Source organism: Camelus dromedarius, chromosome 33 (assembly GCF_036321535.1).
Source record: "Camelus dromedarius isolate mCamDro1 chromosome 33, mCamDro1.pat, whole genome shotgun sequence".
NCBI classification, from domain to species: domain Eukaryota; kingdom Metazoa; phylum Chordata; class Mammalia; order Artiodactyla; family Camelidae; genus Camelus; species Camelus dromedarius.
This window is the reverse complement of record NC_087468.1, coordinates 13,982,149-14,001,685: the sequence shown is the minus strand read 5'-3', so window position 1 is coordinate 14,001,685 and position 19,537 is coordinate 13,982,149. Positions and strand designations below refer to the sequence as shown.

General features: G+C 40.0%; 1 protein-coding gene across 1 annotated transcript in view; it reads right to left on the bottom strand.

Moving 5' to 3' along the window:
• EIF2AK3 (eukaryotic translation initiation factor 2 alpha kinase 3) overlaps nt 1-19,537 on the bottom strand; it is a 61,386-nt gene that overhangs the window by 1,354 nt on the left and 40,495 nt on the right. The window contains exons 11-16 of the mRNA XM_010997866.3: nt 17,498-17,620; nt 14,331-14,480; nt 12,201-12,981; nt 9,533-9,700; nt 6,568-6,669; nt 1,390-1,452 (exon numbers count right to left, since the gene is read on the bottom strand). Of these exons, the coding sequence (XP_010996168.3) occupies nt 1,390-1,452; nt 6,568-6,669; nt 9,533-9,700; nt 12,201-12,981; nt 14,331-14,480; nt 17,498-17,620 (1,387 nt within the window). The remainder of the gene's footprint in view (nt 1-1,389; nt 1,453-6,567; nt 6,670-9,532; nt 9,701-12,200; nt 12,982-14,330; nt 14,481-17,497; nt 17,621-19,537) is intronic.

Genomic DNA, 19,537 nt, shown 5'->3' with positions numbered 1-19,537 from the left:
TTCAGTACCAAAGCAGCCACAGGCCATATAGAAACAGGTGGGCGTGGCTGTGTTCCCATAAAACTTTATTACCAAAGACAGGCAGCAGGCTGATTTGGTCTGTGGGTGATGGCTTGGCCAACTCCTGCTCTAAATAAACATGGACCACTTTGGGGTAACTGGTTGTTTTTTTAACATATAATAAAGGGTCTTAAATCACACCATTGAAACATAGACATAACTTGACTTTTAAAATAAATTCATCTGGCTGGGAGGGTGGATAGCTCAGTGGTAGAGCATGTGCTTAGCATGCATGAGGTCCTGGGTTCAATCCCCAGGACCTCCATTAAAATTTAAAAAAAAAAAAAAAAGCAAAAACAAACTTAAAAAGATGCTCTTTGGTTAAAACTCAATAAGAAATTTTTAAAAATAAGATAAATTCATCTTATAACCATATGTGAATGTACAATTACCTCCATAAAGATTTCAATTAAAAAAAATCATGCCAAAGATTAGTACCTAATCCCCTTTTCTTGATTTTTTTGAACCCCTTTAATACAACATAGATTTTTATGAACCCCCCCCCCCCGGGGATTGATTCATCAACTTTATAAAATATATAACAAAATATTTTTTGTAAAATATATTTCATCTTAGATTAATATATCTCCATATTATTATAAAGTTCATTTTTAATGCAACCCTTCATTGTACTTATAATATTGAAAGATAAATTAGACTTTTTCCAATTTGAGAATCAGCCACACAGTCTAATTTATTTCAACTTAATTTGCTAAGAAAATTCAAGATGTATCAATGCATAACTTTTAAAATGATATGTCTTTGGACATATTATGAAATAAAAAAGAAACAAAAGCTGCGAGTAGTAACTTCAGAAGTTCATTACACGCAGTTTTCACCATGAAGACCAGCTTCATTTCCCCTTCCCGCTCTTCTGAGCCGTTTACCGTGTCACTCTGAGTGGTGTGACTTCAACACACAGAATCAGCGGAAATTAGTGACATTTTTCTTTTAAAGAAGCCAGTTTTTAAGATCACTCCCAAATTCACTAAGATAAAGAAATTAATGGCGTGATCATAATGGCAACTCGATTCCTGTGAGGGCGCCTTAGGAGTTCAGCCTTGCGGAAGAGCAAGGATGTTAGGATTCACATAAAATTCCCAGGTGGGATGTCATACAGTCTGGAGCACAGAACACGCGGCCCAGGACGGGGCTGAGCTCCAGTCGTAGGCTTTAACAAGTTGTGTGTTCTTGGGATCAGGTCCCTTTCCTCTCTAGGCCTTTGGTTTCCTCATCTGTAAAATGGGGAAACTGGTGAGCTGACTGCTAAGGACCCTTCACGTTCTAAGGAAGATTCTAAAGAAAATAAAAGATGAGAATTATACAAACCTCACGAGGATATTTCTGAGTAAATAGTGGTGGAAATTTGAGATCTCTGACATCAGTTAAGATCTGAAAAGAAAGAAGAGTGTTACTTATCTTTAAATCTATTCTGATACGTGGATCTATTTAAACATAGATTTTTTTTGGTACTCCAACAGAGTAGCTAAGAATTAAAGGTTGAATATTAAGCAGATGAAAAACTTATCAATAGCTTTTCCCGACTCGATAAACTACACAAAAGCGCTTCCTGAGCACAGATATACATGCCACCAAATCACCCAAATTTAGGAAATAATTCAGATATAATTATGTTTGGATTGTACATGATACTGACTCCTGGATTTTAACTGAAAATGGACTGATCTGTAGCAAAAATAGTTTAATCATTCATGAATACACGTTTGTGTTCTTACATGGATAACTTTTTCTTTTTTCTTTTTTTTTTCTTATATGAATTTTATTTATTTTTTTTACATTTTTTACTGATTTATAATCATTTTACAATGTTGTGTCAAATTCCAGTGTTCAGCACAATTTTTCAGTTATTCATGGACATATACACACTCATTGGATAACTTTTTCTATTAGTCGCTAATCTCTTTGTATTTGATATGAAAAAACATAGTCTTTCTTCCTCTTTTTCTTTCTTTTTTGAGTGAAAAAAAACCCAAGTCAACCATGCTAAATTTGGAATTAAAAAAAAAATTTTTTTTAAATGGAGGTATTTGGAATTGAACCCCGGACCTCGTGCATGCTAAGCACACACTCTACCACTGAGCTATACACTCCCCTAAATTTGGAATTTTAAACAAAACATTTGAAAGTTCTTTGGGAAATTTTCACACAAATAATTACCCTCTTTATGTTCCAGCATCCTTACCTATAAAAAACAAGGATGACAGGGCCACCTTATATGATTGTTCTGAGGCTTAAGTGAGGTAATTCAGGCGAACTTAGCACAGTGCCTGATACTCCTTTTGCAATGATGACAAAAACCAGTTTTGAGAAATGAAATAAGGCAAATATGTCTTCATATTTCTTGAGAAATAAGTGGGAATGTACTTAAAACAAAAAATATGAAGTGGGTTGGCATTTGTTACTTCCCATTAAAAAAAATTAGAAACTTCGTTAGAAGAATCTACGCTGAAGGCCCTTGAAGGAAGGGTTCCATCTGCTAATGGGAAGGTCGTATCAAAGTCAGTGCAGCTAAATGCTTGACTCTGAACTCACAGAATTAATCTCTAATCACATAACACTCTTAAATCAAAGTTTTTGTTTTAAAACATAGAATTTAAAGGAGACCTGGGCCATAATTCAATGGGGAAATAGTCTTTTCAACAGAAAGCCATAGACTGGAATAAATTGGTCACAATACACATACCTGGCCAAGGTCAAGGTTATCAAGAGAAATGCAGACTTCAACCACAGTCTGCTTCCAATAGACCCCTATTAGAATGGCTGAAAATGTGAAGACTGAAAGTTCAGTGTTGGCCAGGATGTGGAGGACCTAGCACCCTCCTACACCGCTGGTAAGAGTATAGAATAAAACTTTCTTATAAAGTTAAGCCACTTACCACACCGCTTATCAATCCTGCCTAGTAAGTACCCGAGACTAATGAAAACACATGCCTACAAAGAGACTCGTTCACAAATGTTCACAGCAACTTTACTCATAAATGTTTCCCAGTAGGTAAATGGACACACGATCTGTGGTCTACATACACTGGAACATTATTTAATACAAAGGAAGGAAGCACTGACACACTGAGTAATGAATGAATCTCAAACACTTTATAGTGAGTCAAAGAAGGCAGACACAAAAGAGTATATACATGGATGACTCCATTTATATGAAACTTTAGATCAGACAGAAAGCAGATCAGTAATTGCCTGGGATGGGTTGGGGGCTGGAAGGACAGGGGTTGACTGGGAAGGAAATAAGGAAACCTTTCAGGGTGATAGAAATGTTCTATATTTTGAACGTACTGGTGGTTACATGGATGGATAAATTTGTCGAAACTTATAAAAATGCAAAAAGTGGGTCCATTGTATTGTACATAAATTATACATCAATAAAATACATTAAAAAAAAAAAGACCTTGGCCAAATCATTGAATACCTTCATTTTACCTGTTTTACCTTCATTAACAGAATCTCAGAGAGGTTCTGGCTAAATGTGGCAGATTTTCTACTACATTTCCAGCAAACATTTTCACTGAAAGCTGCAAAGGGATATGCAATCTATGCGAAGTCTATCAGGATGAGTGCAGTGGAAGGAAGGATCAAATTTTTGAAAGAAGGAAAGCAGATGGGAGCACAGCAAGTGTGCTGGCAGAACGTTGGAAGGGAAGCCAGGGCGCCCGCAGGGCTGATGCCGGCGGGGCGGGAACTGATGAGCTGAGCGCTGAGCGGAACCTGCAGGGGGTGGGGGTGGGGGTGAGGCGCAAGGCTGACGGCAGGAAAGGGCTCTGTATGCAGTGACACATCCCCTCTAACAGAGGAGGCTTGTTCTCGGGAGAAACTGAACCAAGGAATTCCAGACTTAGAGTTGAGGAGAGGGGACAGGAGGTGCTGGGGGTGGGCGGGGAAAGCAGAAGGAGGAAGTGAAGACCTGCATGCTAAACAGCAAGACACTCTCCACATCCCACCCCTACCCTCTCTCAGTCAGGAGGATGAAGACTTCCTTTCTGGAGCAAATGAGGAAAGGCCGACATGTGGGAGTTCTCCCCGCATGGACCAAGGAAAGAACTCGATTGTAACCTTTACAGTGAAGCGCACTCCGAGTCGCCATTTTCGAGCCCATTCTTAGATATGAATGGACAGCTAAGGATCATCAACATGAGAAACACACACATATACATCATTTAAAAAACTCTGAGATGTTGGGAGGGAGGGAAGTAAGTGTGACTATAAAGGAGTAGCAAGAGGAAGTTTTTTTTTGTGGTGATGGAACAGTTCTCTTCCTAGATTGCAGCGGTGGATACACGAACCTCTATGTGAGATAAAATAATATGGAGCTACATACACACATTGTGCGAATGTCAGATTTTTGTTGTGCTATAATTACATAAGATGTAACCATTAGAAGAAAGTCAGAGCACATTATTTGGTCTAGCATGGAACAAGATTTGCGTAGTTTCATAATCAAAAAATTTTTATATAACTACAAGTTTTAGCAAATTTGTTCATTGAAATACACATACATAGAAGTCACCATTTTAACCATTTTAAAGTGTATGTATGACACAGGGTTTTTTTCCTTAATTAAAATTCTTAAAAAATTTTATATTTTTTAAATTATTTTTTTATTTTTTTTGGGGGGTGATAGTAATTAGGTTTATTTATTTTTAGAGATACGTGGGATTGAACCCAGGACCTCATGCATGCTAAGCATGTGCTCTACCACTTGAGCTATACCCTCCCTTCAGGGTTTTTTTTATTCTATTTACAACGCTGTACAACCATCACCACTGTCTAACTCCAGAACATTTTCCTCACCCAAAGAGCAATTTCATACTCATTAAGCAGTCACCCGCTACTTCCTTCCACCCCATCACCTGGCAACTACTAACCTACCTTGTCTCTATGGATTTGCCTATTCTGGACACTTCACGGAAATGGAATCATCCAGTATGTGGCCGTTTATGTCCACTTCTTTCACTTAGTGTGATGTCTTCAAGGCTCACCTGTGCTGTAGCATGTATCAGTACTTCAGTCCCTTTTCGTGGCTGAATAATATTCCACTGTGTGGTTATACCACATTCGTCTTGCCATTCACCAACTAATTGAATCTGGGTTGTTTCTACTTTCTGGCTACTTTCTGGCTATCATGAAGATGCTACTATGAACATTTGTGTACAGGTTTTTGTGTGGACCTATGTTTTCATCTCTCTTGGGTATATACCTGGGAGCAGAACTGCTGGGTCATATGGTAATTCCATGTTTAACTTTTGGGGAACCGTCAAACTGTTCCACAATGGCTGCACCATTTTACTTTCTACCAGCAACGTATGAAGGCTCTAATATCTCTGCATCCTCGCCAACACTTATTTCGTTTGGTTTTGTCTTATTATAGCCATCCTGGATGGTGTGGAGTGGTACCTCACTGTGATTTTGATTTGCATTTCCCTGATGAATAATGATGTCATGCCTATTGGCCATTTGTAATCTTCTTTGGAGAAATATCTGTTCAAGTCCCATGCCCATTTTAAAATTAGCTTGTTTGCCTTTTTGTTGTCGAAGTTCTTTCTATAGTCTGGATACTAGAACCTCGTCAGATACACGATTCACAAACATTTGCTCTCACCCTGTGAGTTGTTCTTTCACTGCCTTGACAGAGTCCTTTGATGTGCTTATAACTACAACAATTCTGATGCCATAAGACTCCAGATCCTTTACGCATGTCGCACCGGTTTTATTTTCCTTTCTGGAAGCTTTTAGGGCATTTATCTCTGGTGTTTTGAAATTTAGCCATGTTGATTTTTAAATTATCTTTTTCCCCCCCATTTATTGTATAGAACACTTGATAGGTCCTTTTGATTCTATGTGAGAACTATATCTCTCGTACCATGGCCAGGAGTCAGCAAATAAGGTCTAAAACTGATAAATTAAGAAATGATGATATGGACATAAACTTTGGAAATACAGATGTAAGTACCAGGGCGATAGCTGGAAAAGTTGAGGGGGACCACTTATGACGGGTGGGGAACAATGTGACAGAGGCCTACTTTTAAAAGACATTCAGTACTATCGTCCTTAAAGGCCATGGTCATGATTTATTTGGGGGTAGGGGGGTGGACCTAATTCTGTCTAGTTTGCCAGCTTTTAAGTGTATGAGTATGTGGCCACTTGTCCTTTGGAAAATTCTCCTCTGATCAACCACCACCATTACCAGCACTCCCTTATCTTATGGTTCCTCAAGCTTCGCACTTATTATAAATTTGTGTGCAAAATATTGCTGAGTTATGATGAATTGAAGCAAAACAAGGAACAAACAATTCAACAATTTTTGAAGACTGAGCTTTTAAATGGAAGCAAATAGTTTACAAATCCTTGTTTCACTCACATGACTTCTTCTACTTGTAGTCTGCTGGTATCCAGAATAACTAATTCCCCTTTTAAAACTCTCTTGTAAATTTAAGAGCATTTTCTTTTTCTACCTTTTTTAGGGAGGGGAGAACTTACCCTGACCCTCTCCATCTGCGTGGCGAACGGGTAGAGCAATTCAAACAGAATGAGGCCCAAAGAAAAGATGTCCACTTTATGAGAGTAGTTGTTTCCATGAATCTGAAACCCCATATAAAGAAGAAATATTAGGACAAAATTATTGGAGGCAGGACAGTGGATTGAAATGGCATTAGTGAATCCCAAAGCTGACCCAGTCACTTCTTGGTTTAAATGCAGTTGCATATGTAAAAATGTTAGCCAAGAGTTAATAACCTCTCTGTCCTCTTTTTTTCAACTCACAGCAGCAAAGAGTAATTAAGCTACTCAGCATTACAGAAGGAAACCCAGGCATTGCTCCGAGATAGGCATCAGTAATACAGGCCCAGGGGAAACCTGGAGCCTTGTAACGCTAAAAAAAAGTCTGTGGGAGCCAGGAAAAGCTGCTCCATTACCCCCAGGTGAAGTTTTTTCAAAGCGAGCGCTATCTGAAGCAAATCTCTCATTTCTAATCATCTTAGTCCTCACCTATTTTTATGAGAAAATCTTCATTACTCCAAACCACTAATCAACTGTGGTGAGGCCTCATTACGGCACCTAATTATGGACTTCTCTGCATTCTTGGTTGTTATTTTTTTCATGTGTGGAGTTCTTATTCTTCGCAGTGAGATGATAAAGTCCTGGAGGGCAGGGAACTGCTCTTTTTGTATTCCTACCATCCAGCACTGGGCTCAGTGTGGAGCAGGCCCTCAATAAATACTTATTTGTTAAAATGAACCAATGAATTACAACCGAACTAGTCTATTAAACAAAGCCTCATTCAAATGAAAAGTGACCTCCTGCGACTCAGAAGAACCCTTTTATTTGGGAAAATGCTCCAGGCACATAACAACATTTGGCAAAGGCCAAAGCAGGGCGTCACTTTGGAGAATACTCATGGCGGCATCTCCTGGGGGAATCACAAGGTATCTGTCGGGGATGACACACTGTTCACAACCTCCTCTCTAAACTGGACTTGAGACCTGTTTCCTTGACTCCTTCTGGGAGCCAGCCTGCCTCGCTGATCACAGAATGTCACGTGGAAAGTTCCAGTGATTTTCCTCCCTTCCCTTCCCTCTTACTGGGGCTTGGGACGTATTCAAAGAAAATGTGTTCAAAACAGAGCTTACAGGGTTACAGTGAAAAGGACACCTCAAACGCTATCTGGAAAACATCAATACACCTTTTTTTTAACCTCTTTTTTTTTTCAATTGAAATATAGTCAGTTACAATGTGTCAATTTCTGGTGTACAAATGAGGCAAGAATACACAACAGAGAAGACAGTCTCTTCAGCAAGTGGTGCTGGGAAAACTGGAGAACCACAAGGAAATCAATGAAGTTAGAACACTCCCTCAGACCATATATAAAAATTAACTCAAAATGGCTTAAAGACTTAAATGTAAGACAAGACACTATAAACCTCCTAGAAGAAAACATAGGCAAAACATTCTCTGACATAAATCTTAGCAATGTTTTCCTAGGGCAGTCTTCCTGGGCAATAGAAATAAAAGCCAAAATAATACACCTTTATGAAAAGCAACCTGGCAGTCAATATTTACTACCCCTTGAGGGTCCTATTTAATTTCGTCCACCCTAGGGTCGGTGGAAATGTGGACAGAGATTTGTACACAGGGATGGTTATCGCAATGAAATTCCTAACAGCAAAATTTAGGGGTCACTTAAACATCCAAAACAAACGTTTCCCTTCTTAAACTCACTTGTAATAGGTAACACATCCACATGATTCAAAAAGAAGTAGATGGTCAAGTTTCCCTCCCACCCATTCCTCATCTGACCCGCCCCCCAAGTCACATCCCCTCTGCCTCCTGCCCTCACAACCATTCCTTTCCTGCACATCCTTCCAGAGTTCTTTATATAAACACAAGCAAATACATATTTATCATTCCCTCCTTTACACATTTCTGTCCCTTGCTTTTTTCACTTAAGAGACTCCTTTTAAACTCTTATCGACCTAAAAATGCCTAATTTCTTTTACCAAATATACTTCAACCAAAATAACACACTGCAAGGGATTAAATGCAAAAGCAAATATGAAATCTAGCTTTTAAGTCAGATAGTAAAGAAATTTACAAAAATGTAAATAAGTGTCATTTTACTCACTAGTTTCTTTTGGGGGGGAGTTTATTTTTCAAAAAACAAGTATCTTGAAGATGTGATCGATTTAACAATGTTATTTTTCATTGGATTAGTGACATTTTTATAAATGTCTCAGTTTTGATCTCTAATATGGCAAATACTGATAGACAAAATCCCAGAGGAAAAATGCTTCAGCTCTCAATCATGTGGAGCACCATGTTTACAAGTATAAACAGGCACTGACCTAGAAGTTTGAGAACCACTGATCTAAGCACATATAAGCTTGTGAATGTCGTTAGCCTCGTGGTGGCCGGGTAAGCTGCCCTGAAGCTCCCAGCATCCAGCGCTCCCACAGCTCTGCCAGGCTCTGTTCTGCTTATGTGCTTTCCCTCTGGAGATTACGCAACCCTATGTCTCAGCCTATCCACCTCTATTTCCCACCATGTACATTCTGCAAGCTGCCTGTGGGTTACTGGAGAGGGCAGCTCCATCCACCAACTCCATCCGGCTCTGAAAACAGTTCCTACGATGTTCACACAGGGTGCAGTACAGTTCAGTTTGGGAGGAGAGCATTCAAAGCCTCTTTCAAAATTTCTGGTTGCTGCCAGGCTCTGGGTCGGAGGGGGAGCACATTTTAAGCATCGTTAGCATTTCTCTTAACCCGCCCCGAGTCCAGGTTGTGGGAACTGCACCCTTGCTCCTGCCAGTCTTCATCATTTTCAGATTTTATTTTATTGGGGTGTTTAAATAAGAGCATGGATGGAGATTCACGGGGCACATCTACCTCGCTGTCATCCTAACCCCAAATCTGTTTTTTTCCTTCAGAAGTAAAACAAACAAAAAACTCACCTGCTCTGGGCTCATATACAGCTTGGTCCCCACTTGTCCGGTGTGTCTGGCGTACCCTGGCATTGGGGTCAGAACCATCTGGTCCTCCTCATCCTGGTCCATCGCAGTCACTAAGCCAAAATCTCCAACCTTGACCACGTCGTCCATTGTAAAGAATATGTTGGAAGGCTGGAAAAAATAAAACAAGAGAAAAGCACGGTGGGTGTGTCTGGAGAAGGAGACAAAGTGAAGGGGATTATTTAAATAACCACAGAAAATAAACACAAGACATGAGACCTTCTCAAGCATGTTCCTCTTTACTGTGGGATGATATGAAAATAAAAAACAAACCTTGGATGTTAGACAAGTACTGTGAGTAAAGAAGAGGCAGGGTAGCCAAGAGAGCTAGCATTTACTGAACATCTATTTAAATAAATCCTTAGAGAGTCACATTGGCTAGGTCTAGGGTACTTAATCCTTAATCTCATAATTTTAGATACTCTCCCTTGGCAAGCTTCGCTACTTTTATGACCTAAGCCATGATTATAATGGTAATAGTATTAATAATAGCAAAGGCATATAGAGCACTTGCAATGGGCCAGAAGCTGTTCTAAGCTGTTTATTACTATTAACTCATGTTAATACTCTTCTACTTATTTATTACCATTATTATTTTATCACGTGCAGTTTCTTTTCTTTTTTTTTTAAGTTTTTTTTGGGGGGAGGTGGGGCAGAGTATAATTAGGTTTGTTTGCTTATTTATTTATTTATTTTTAGGAGGAACTGGGGATTGAATCCAGGACCTCGTGTACGCTAAGCATGCGCTCTACCACTTGAGCTACATGTTCCCACCACTTACAACCCTTTTAGTCCTATTAGTCCCTCATTTCACAGATGAGTAAACTGAGGCCTAGAGAAGCCAAGTAAATTGCCCAAGGTTCCCCAGCTAGTAAGTGGTGGAGCAGGGACTCAAACCCAGGCAGTCTGGCTCAGTGAGGAAAGGACTTCGCTTCACTGCCCTGTGTCCGGTGCTCAGTCCAGTTCTTGCCCTACGGCAGCGGATCACGGCTGTTTGATGAGTGAATGAAACAGACTGATCTCCGGGTCTGTGTCTGAGAGGGGAGAGCGGGCCACCCAGGAGAATAAGAGCTCTTAACCGCAACCTCATGCAGCCTCTCCTAATACTCACAGGCTCCTACACACTCTACAATGCCCGTCCCAGGTTCTAAGCTCTCATTTGCAACTGTTTATAGGACACGTCTAACCACAGGCTCCTCAAACTTAAAATCCCCTACATGAAATATACCATCTTTCCCTCAGAACCTATGCTAACCCCAGCTAACACGACCTCTGTTCATGGCACTTGAAATAAGGGAAAAGGAAGCCATTTAGCTCATAAAGTTGAATTTCACTAGGCTTCAAATACTGCCAGACAAAAACCATTTTATTCACATCCAAAATACCGTCATACAATTTCTCCTGGCTAACCATTTGCTACTTCTCACCCTCCAGCTTCTCACCTCCTTGCCCAAAGCCTAAACAGTTCAAGAATAAAGGGCAAAAAGCATGGAGATTTTGCCCCAGCTCGGAGCTGGCTAGTGAAGGAATGCATGTCTCTCCTTCCACTTAGGTCCCTGTTACTAAGCTACTCGGGGGCTTAATAAGGGGAACATGTGTCAGGGTTACTGAAAGCCAGAGGAAAGACAGAGTATCTGTTCCTGGTGGATTTTACATAAAGATTATTTTCATCAGGAGATTGGGAATACTTTTTACTGTAAAATGGACATAAACATATTATAGAGGAGAATTCACAATTTGCCTGAAGCTTTTAAAACACAAGAGAATTCTTATCTTTGTCGCAGACCCCTGTGGGCTACTTTCCCAGACCTCTGCGGCCGACGTCACTTTATGATATCATTTTATGTGGAATCTTAAAAAATGATACAAATGAACTCATTCACAAAACAGAAACAGATTCATAGACATCGGAAACAAATCTATAGTTACCAAAAGGGAAAGGGGAGGGATAAATTAGGAGTTTGGGATTAACAAACACACACTACTATATATAATATAGATAAACAATAAGGACCTACTGTATAGCACAGGGAGCTATATTCAATATCTTAAAATAACCTATAATGGAAAAGAATCTCAAAAAGAATATGTATGTATGTATATATATATATATGAACATATTTATACAACTGAATCACTTTGCTGTACACCTGAAATTAACACAGCATTGTAAATCAACTGCACTTCAGTTAAAACCATAAGGGGGGAGGGCACAGCTCAAGTGGTAGAGCGCCTGCTTAGCATGCACGAGGTCCTGGGTTCAATCCCCAGTACCTCCTCCAAATATAAATAAATAAATAAACCTAATTACCTCCACCTCATAAAACAAACTCAAAAGCAAAAACAAAACAAAACCAACCCCATAAATAAATGACTTGATGACTAACAAGAAAGGGGGTGGAGAGTTTAGCTCAGTGGTAGAGCGCATGCTTAGCATGTGTGAGGTCCTGGGTTCCATCCCAAGTACCTCTATTAAAATTAATTAAGTAAGTAAACAAATAAACAAGCAAACAAACCTAATTACCTCCCCACCCCAAATTTTTTTTTAAAAAGCTAAAAAAAAAAAAAAAAAAAGGCTGAAACCTCTGGGTGATGTTTTGCAAATACAGACCTTGAGGTCCCTGTGCATGAGCCCTTTGCTGTGCAGAAACTCCACCGCCTCGGCGATCTGCAGGAAGATGTGCAGACACGCGCTCCTCTCTCTCTCCTCTATGGTGCAGCGGCTGTTCAGCCAGTCTTTGAGGTTTTCCTTTCTGCACAGCTGCATCTGGATGTAAAGATACACCTTCGGTGAACTGGGCTGCGGTTTTTCCGCAGGGTTTGTAGTGAGATCTAAACTTAAAGTGGTTGGTCTCGGAGGAGAAATAGAAAAGGTAGGTTCTGAAGAAGGCCTGCTGCTGGAATGCTGGACGGCAGTTAGTTTATTAGCATAATGGTTGCCCAGAGGCGGTCGGTTCGTTCTGGGCTCTTCTTTGCTGGACGCGTTATCACAGCCGGAATCTTCAAATACTATAGAAGAGGATGTTCGCTCCCTTGACCTTATGTTGGGAGAAGCTTCAGAAGGACAAAGTTCAAAGGAGTGCCCCTCATCATTGCCATCCATAGTACCATCTTCCACATCGCAGTCTGTAAGGCAACTGTCCGGGAGGTTGTTCACAGCATCCACCGACTCACTCGTGTCTCTGTGGTCCATTCCGGAAAATTCCAGTGGAGAGGACTGGCTCTCAGACGAACTTGTCCGGCCACAGGAGATCCCTACTGAAAAAGATCTGCCGCTTCGTGGCGAAGGAGCTATGATTTCGATACGCTCCTTCGTAGAGAAAGGATCCATTCTGCGTATTTTAACGGAAGGGGCATCCACCGGACTGGGAGAGCTGAGCGGCCAGTCTGTGCTAAAAAAGCGGGAGAGATTCAAAGGGGTGAGTGTGAATATGGGTTGATGAAACTATGTGAATGCCATCCTTTATTTTCAAAGCTTCAACTATAATAAAGCCGGCTACCAAATGACAGCACAGGGATTTAATGAAAACAGGCTACAGGAGACAAAGAATGTCACCTTTTGTCCATTCCTTAATTGGAAAGCTTGATTTTATATTTGAAACAGTTTTCTGGGACTGTCATGCCAGGAGCAGCCAATGCCTTTGTGCAAAACACAAAGTACGAAGGAAGACCAAGGACAGGACCCTTTGGTTGTGGTGATGCGGAACCCCCCATCCAAATGGGGCAGCGGCTCACTGGGCCTTGAGACACAGGACCACTTCACTTGGTCCTTCTGCGGTCTGGCTGTTGGCTGTGGGTGTAACAGCGGCTGCTGTGACCAGGTACCCGGTGCGGATCCAGGGCTGTGTTTGGTACTGCTAGGCAGGAACCGCCCTCTAGCTGTTTGGTGAATAGTCTATTTGTAGCCTGCTTCTTCTTTGTTCTCAGTTAGTAGTTTTTCTTATTTCTTTTTTTTTCCAGTTTTTTCTTTTTTCTTTTTATTCATTTAGGAGTTTTTAAAAGGGCCTTCCTTCCAACAGCACGGCATACTTAGCATGGGAATTACCTTCAGGTTGTCTAAGTGTATATATTTTCAGCTGCAAACAGTTTAAAACTACTTTAAAAAGAAGTAAATTGATAACTATTAAGAAACTAAATAAAAAATTTAAATAAAAAATGGAGACAAAAGCAGACAATATCTCTTATTGAGAAAGGCTACTGTAAATCCCTCAGTGAATTTAAAATCATAGCATCCTATCTACCAATAATTTTAGAAATTCATGTTCTGGACAAAAAAGAAGAAAAATTCTTGTTCTAAAAAACTAAATCTGGGTGGGAGTATAGCTCAGGGGTAGAGCATGTGCCTGGTATGCATGCGGTCCTGGGCTCGATCCCCAGGGCCTCCGTCAAGGGAGGGAAAAAAAAAAAGAGAAAAAGGAAAAAAAACTCATTAAAAAGAAAAAGATACCATAAAAAACTAAATTAACTTTTCACTTAACAAGTGAATAGAGAATGTTCCAAAACATGACAGAAACAGTAATCTGCTGTTAATTTTCCTTTAAAAAAAAATCATCTCTGGGGGTAGGGTGCCTGCTTAGCGTGCATGAGGTCCTGGGTTCAATCCCCCGTACCTCCAATAAATAAATAAACCTACCCCTGCCAAAATCATCTCTAAAGTTACAGAAAAGATACTTTGCTCATGTAAACCAAAAACTAGCCTGGAAGACACACTCATTTTAAAGTCTGTGTCTAACCAAGTTACCTTTCATCTTTCAGCCAGATTTCGTCCATTTTTTCTTGCCACTTCTCTGGTGGTGCTTCCAACCAAGCATTGAAATACCTGACAATTCCTGGGTGCTCAAGCTTGGCCAAAGCTTTCACTTCTCGCATTACCTTCTCCCGAGCCAGTTCTCTGAAATTGGAGAGACAAGGAAGACACTGAAGGTGGCTGTGATCTGAAGGAGCAATCATATCCAGGAGTGACAAGTAATCAGATAAAATCCTCTCTTGATTCTAAAACCAGAAACATGAAAATTCATCACACTGTACATCTGAAATATGTGTTGAGATCACCGTGCAGGAGGTACACCACAATAAAGTTGTTTTTTTTTTTAAAAAAAAAGGAAACAGAGGGTTCAGCCTAGCGGCATAATTCTAAAAAGCCATGTAGTAAGTCGTGTATTAAAAAAATACATTTTAGGGTTTTTTTTTTCTTCTATAAATAAGTGCTACGAATTCATCTATTGCTTCATTCAGATAAAGATTTCTTTGTTGACAAACAAACAAACAAGAATGACTACAGACCCTTAGAGATAAATGCTTAATGTGTGTTAATCGCCTGGGGGATGAACAGGTGTACGTGAAGTATTTGGGAAAGAGGGCTCAGCGCGGCAGCTCGGGAGGATGGGGAAGGACCACCCCGACAAGGTATACACAGCGGTCCAAAAGGCTTGTACGAGCACCTTGTCTGTTTAAAGCCTCAACTACTGAATCTCATGGGCAATGATGTTTAACTAGAAAAGCATCTGGATTTCGTCTGCTTTGGCAACTTTTCTGATGGATCTAAGCTCAGTCTAGGGATCCCACCATCACCTGAAACAACATAAACAAATATAAGTTATCTCCTCTTCCCTCCCCGAGAAATGGTCCGCTACTCCGCTTTTCTCTCTGTGCCTTTTCCTGTTAACGTTCCCACTCTGAGCATCCTGGCGTGTTTCCAAATCCTACACTTTCAGTGACGCAATCCTAAGTGCTCCTCCTTCTTAATTCTTTACACTCATTCCTTTCTCATCTGTCTCCTCTTCTGTGCTATTGTTCCGTATCTTACGACCGAATCTCTGCAAACCAACCCAAACCAAACAAAAAAACTCCTAATGAACTCTGACCATTTCTTCCTAACAGCCATCTAGGCACCACCTCCACTATGATCACATCATTCTTCTGCTCATAGGCACAACTGTCTACGGAATAAAATCTAAACTCCTCTGCTGGGCATTTACGGTGCTGCCACCCATTCTTCTCCACCTTTCTTCCACGCTCCCCTTCATTCTTACCCTTGCTCCACTGCTGCCAGAACACTCACTAATCTCTACAACCCCTCTGGGTGTTTGCCTGGAGCCTTTGCTCAGGCCACATTGTATGGTTGGCCATCCCTCTTCTGCATGTGTGTCCACTGAGGGACTGACTACCCTTGAACAGGGCACGGACACCACCACCTCCATAAAGCTTGCCTTCCTTGACTGCCTTCCAGCTGCATCGGACTTTCCCCGTGAGAAGCTATTTACTGATAAGCTAAGCCGTGGGTCACAATCGTCCTTGCATTGCAGTTAACTGAGTATATACACAAAAGCCCCAAGGAGTCATATAGGTTCCTGCGGGCAGAAGCCTTTGTTAATTTTATATTCTACGTGGTGCTTTATTCATCTGAGTATTTAAACTGCTCATAAATTATATACCAGGGATGGGGGGAGGTATATAGCTTAGTGGTAGAATGTAGGCTTAGCATGCACCAGGTCCTGGGTTCAATTCCCAGTACCTCTACTAACTAACTAACTATTTTTAAAATTATATACCAAAGAAAAGAATTCGTCCCAAAATACTCAACCTGTCCCATTCCTGTGTCCCCATCTGTTGGGCAGCACATTTAACTACTAGTTAGGAAGACAGCCCAGCAATTAAGTACATATTTAATCAAGAGTCCCCAGGAGGCTCCCACAATAGACGGAAAAGAAAGTATCACTGATAGTCCATCATCTTAAGCATCACACTGTTCTGAGTCAAAAATTCCACTCCCAGAAATTGATCCTAAGGAAAGAGATGTGATCAAAATTTTATATAAAAGATGGAACATTGCCAAGTTATTTATTTATTTTTTTTTATGTTGGAAAAAACAGCAGTAGATAGACATGGAATGGAGGTGGGGGGGTGACTTTTTTTTTTAAAGCCAAGTTATTCTTAATCGCAACAAATTAGAACCCTGAATACTTAAGAATTAGAAATGATTAGGGGGTGGGAAGGGATAAATTGGGAATCTGAAATCTGCACCTCTTGGGGAGTGATGGAGATGGTAGCCATCTGGATTGTGGTGGTGGTTTCATTGGTGAATACAACTATCAAAATTCTTCAAATTGTACATCTGAAATATGTGTAGTTTAGTGAACAGAAATCACACCATAATAAAGGTGTTAAAAAAAAAAGAAATGATTAAACAAGATATGGCACATGTATCAATTGAACTATTATCCAGCCATAAAATACTTTTAATATATTTTGGCATTTCAATAAAATACTCTTAATAGCAAGGAAAATACTGAGAATACAACAAAGGAAGCAATAGATAAAACTGTATTGTATTGATAACTGCTACCAACTAGGTAAATTTATGACCAGAAAAAAAATCAAAAGAAAATACCCTAAAATGTTACAAGTGTTTATTACTGGGTAGAGAAGACATGGATGGATTTTGTTTTAATATTATTCTTTATCTTCCAAAATGAATATGGATTTTTTTTTTTTTTTTTTGGTGGTAGGGGGAGGTAATTAGGTGTATTTATGTATTCTTAGAGGCAGGATGGGGGACGGAACCCAGGACCTCCTGCATGCTAAGCATGCGCTCTACCACTTGAGGTATACCCTCCCCCAGTGGTGCTATGTATTAAAGTCTACAGTTATTCAAATTCACTGTAAGAAAGTCCTGAGTTAAGAATCAAAAACAAGTGTGGATTTTTTCTTAAGTAGATACAAAGTGGTCAAAGCAGATCACCTTTTTTAAAGACAGCTGGTCACCTGGTAGCATTAGACCATATGGTTCAGAAGGTCAGAAGCTATGTTTCCAGTAGTCCCTCTGGAGTATAGTGAGATGGACACATTGCCTAGGAGATTAGATAACATGGTCCCAACTCCAAGTTCACTAACAGTACCACCCATTACCTGTTGGGGAGACGGATTCTCTTGATAGCATAATTGCAGTCATCTACTTTGTTTCTAGCTTCGAAGACAACTCCAAACCCCCCGCGACCCATGCACTGAACCGGTTCAAAATCTGTTAGATATCTGGAAAGAAAAAAAAAAAAAAGGAAGGTTAAAAAAGTTTGCAAATAGTTTAAAATTTTGTAGTTAGGTAATCATCATTCAATCTTATGATATGTGAAAATGTATAAACTAAGTCTTATAGAACTTATTTTAATAAAGTGTAGTTTAAATTCAAATAGCATTCTTTGTAATTTTTTCCCTAGGAAAATTCTAAGAAGCAAAAAAGCTTCTGCTTCATGGGGAATCACTCGTTAATCACTTATTCTAACAGCAGCTTTAGGACTGTTCTGACCTGATACTTTTCATAGTTCATCAGAACAGTCTGTCCTTAACTCTCCAACCTTTTCCCGCCTGTGGCAATGAGAATATGTATTTTAATCTTATGTCCGTGCCTGTATATTCTATGGAAAAAAATTAATCAGCCCTATTCTATTTAAGTACTTTTTGGCCAGCAATTGCTCTAGGAAGCAAAGCTATCTGAAACTTGCTCAGTATGCTCATCCGGCGATATCTGGATAGAAGCTAACTTGCCATCTTTCACTTACAGGTGTACCTCCGCTCTGTAGCCTGCTTCCCCCTTTAGTGCCTCACCTCGCTGACCTGCTGTTTATGCCAGCCAGCTTGCGCCAGGCTCTCTCACAACCCCAGGGCTTTTGCGTCTGCGATTTGCTCTACTGGGATGGCCTATTTCTTTGTACTTAATAGAATTCTAGTCTTATTTTTTTTTTTTACCACTTATTTACTTATTTTTTATTAAAGTATAGTTGATTTATAATGTGCTAGTTTCTCGTGTATAGCTTAGTGATTCAGTCATATATATATATGCATTTACCCTTTTTCTTATTCTTTTTCATTATAGGCTATTACAAGATATTGAATATAGATCCCTGTGCTATACTTCTCCCATTTATTTTTTTGGGGGGGTAGATAATTAAGTTTATTTATTCATTCATTACTATTTTTTATTTAATGGAGGTACTGGGGATCAAACCCATGACCTCGTGCATGCTGACCATGCGCTCTACCACTGAGCTACACCCTTCTGCCCTTATACTTCTCCCATCTTAATGTTCTTATAGTACTTTGCACATTGTACCTTGAATATTTAAAATTAGTCTCAATATTTGCAGTTTGTTTATATGCAGTTTTCTTTCTCCATTGCCACTGAATTGTAGGGGCCTTGAATGCAGGAAAGCATTCTTTTTATTCTTTGGATTTCCAGAGACTGGGCTTACCTGGCAAATAGAATGTCTAACAAAACGGGAGTGAATAAATGAATGAATGAATAAATGCAGGCTGTGGAAATTATTTCTTCTGGCCATGTGGGGGAGAGCTGCATTAGATCATCTTTGGTGTCCCTTATAAGGCTAAGTTTATTACTTTATGACTTGCACACGCATACGAATTTAGTAGTTGGCTCAGCTGGTTAGAGCATGGTGTTGAGGAGAGACAACAGATGCCAACCCTCCATGGGCCAATTACCTTCACAGAGAATGCACAGTAATAACCTGTGTCCCTAAAAATAGCCAGTCAAGGTACTTCACTACAAACCCATCTCCCCAGCTGCACAAGCTCATGAAGTTTACGTCCTACTCATGGAGGGCCAACTGAATTATCTTCCTATATTAAAGAAAACACCCATATGAAAATGGAAACATCTTGTATATGATTACAGACTCTGTAATAAGTATCATCTCGCCGAAGGTCCCAGCTTAGGACGTGAACTCATGACTGCATCCAGAGCCCATGCTCTTATTAAGGCCTAGAACTGAGAAGGCACTCAGTAGCTATGAGGTGTTACTACGGAGCTCCTGCATTTTAAAAGCAATCAGCAGTTCTCTTCATATTGAATACCATTAAAGGGAAATTAAGTCTAATTCAATATTAAAGTACATTATTTGAATTTGCTTAACAACAGCCTTCCAAACACACATTTAC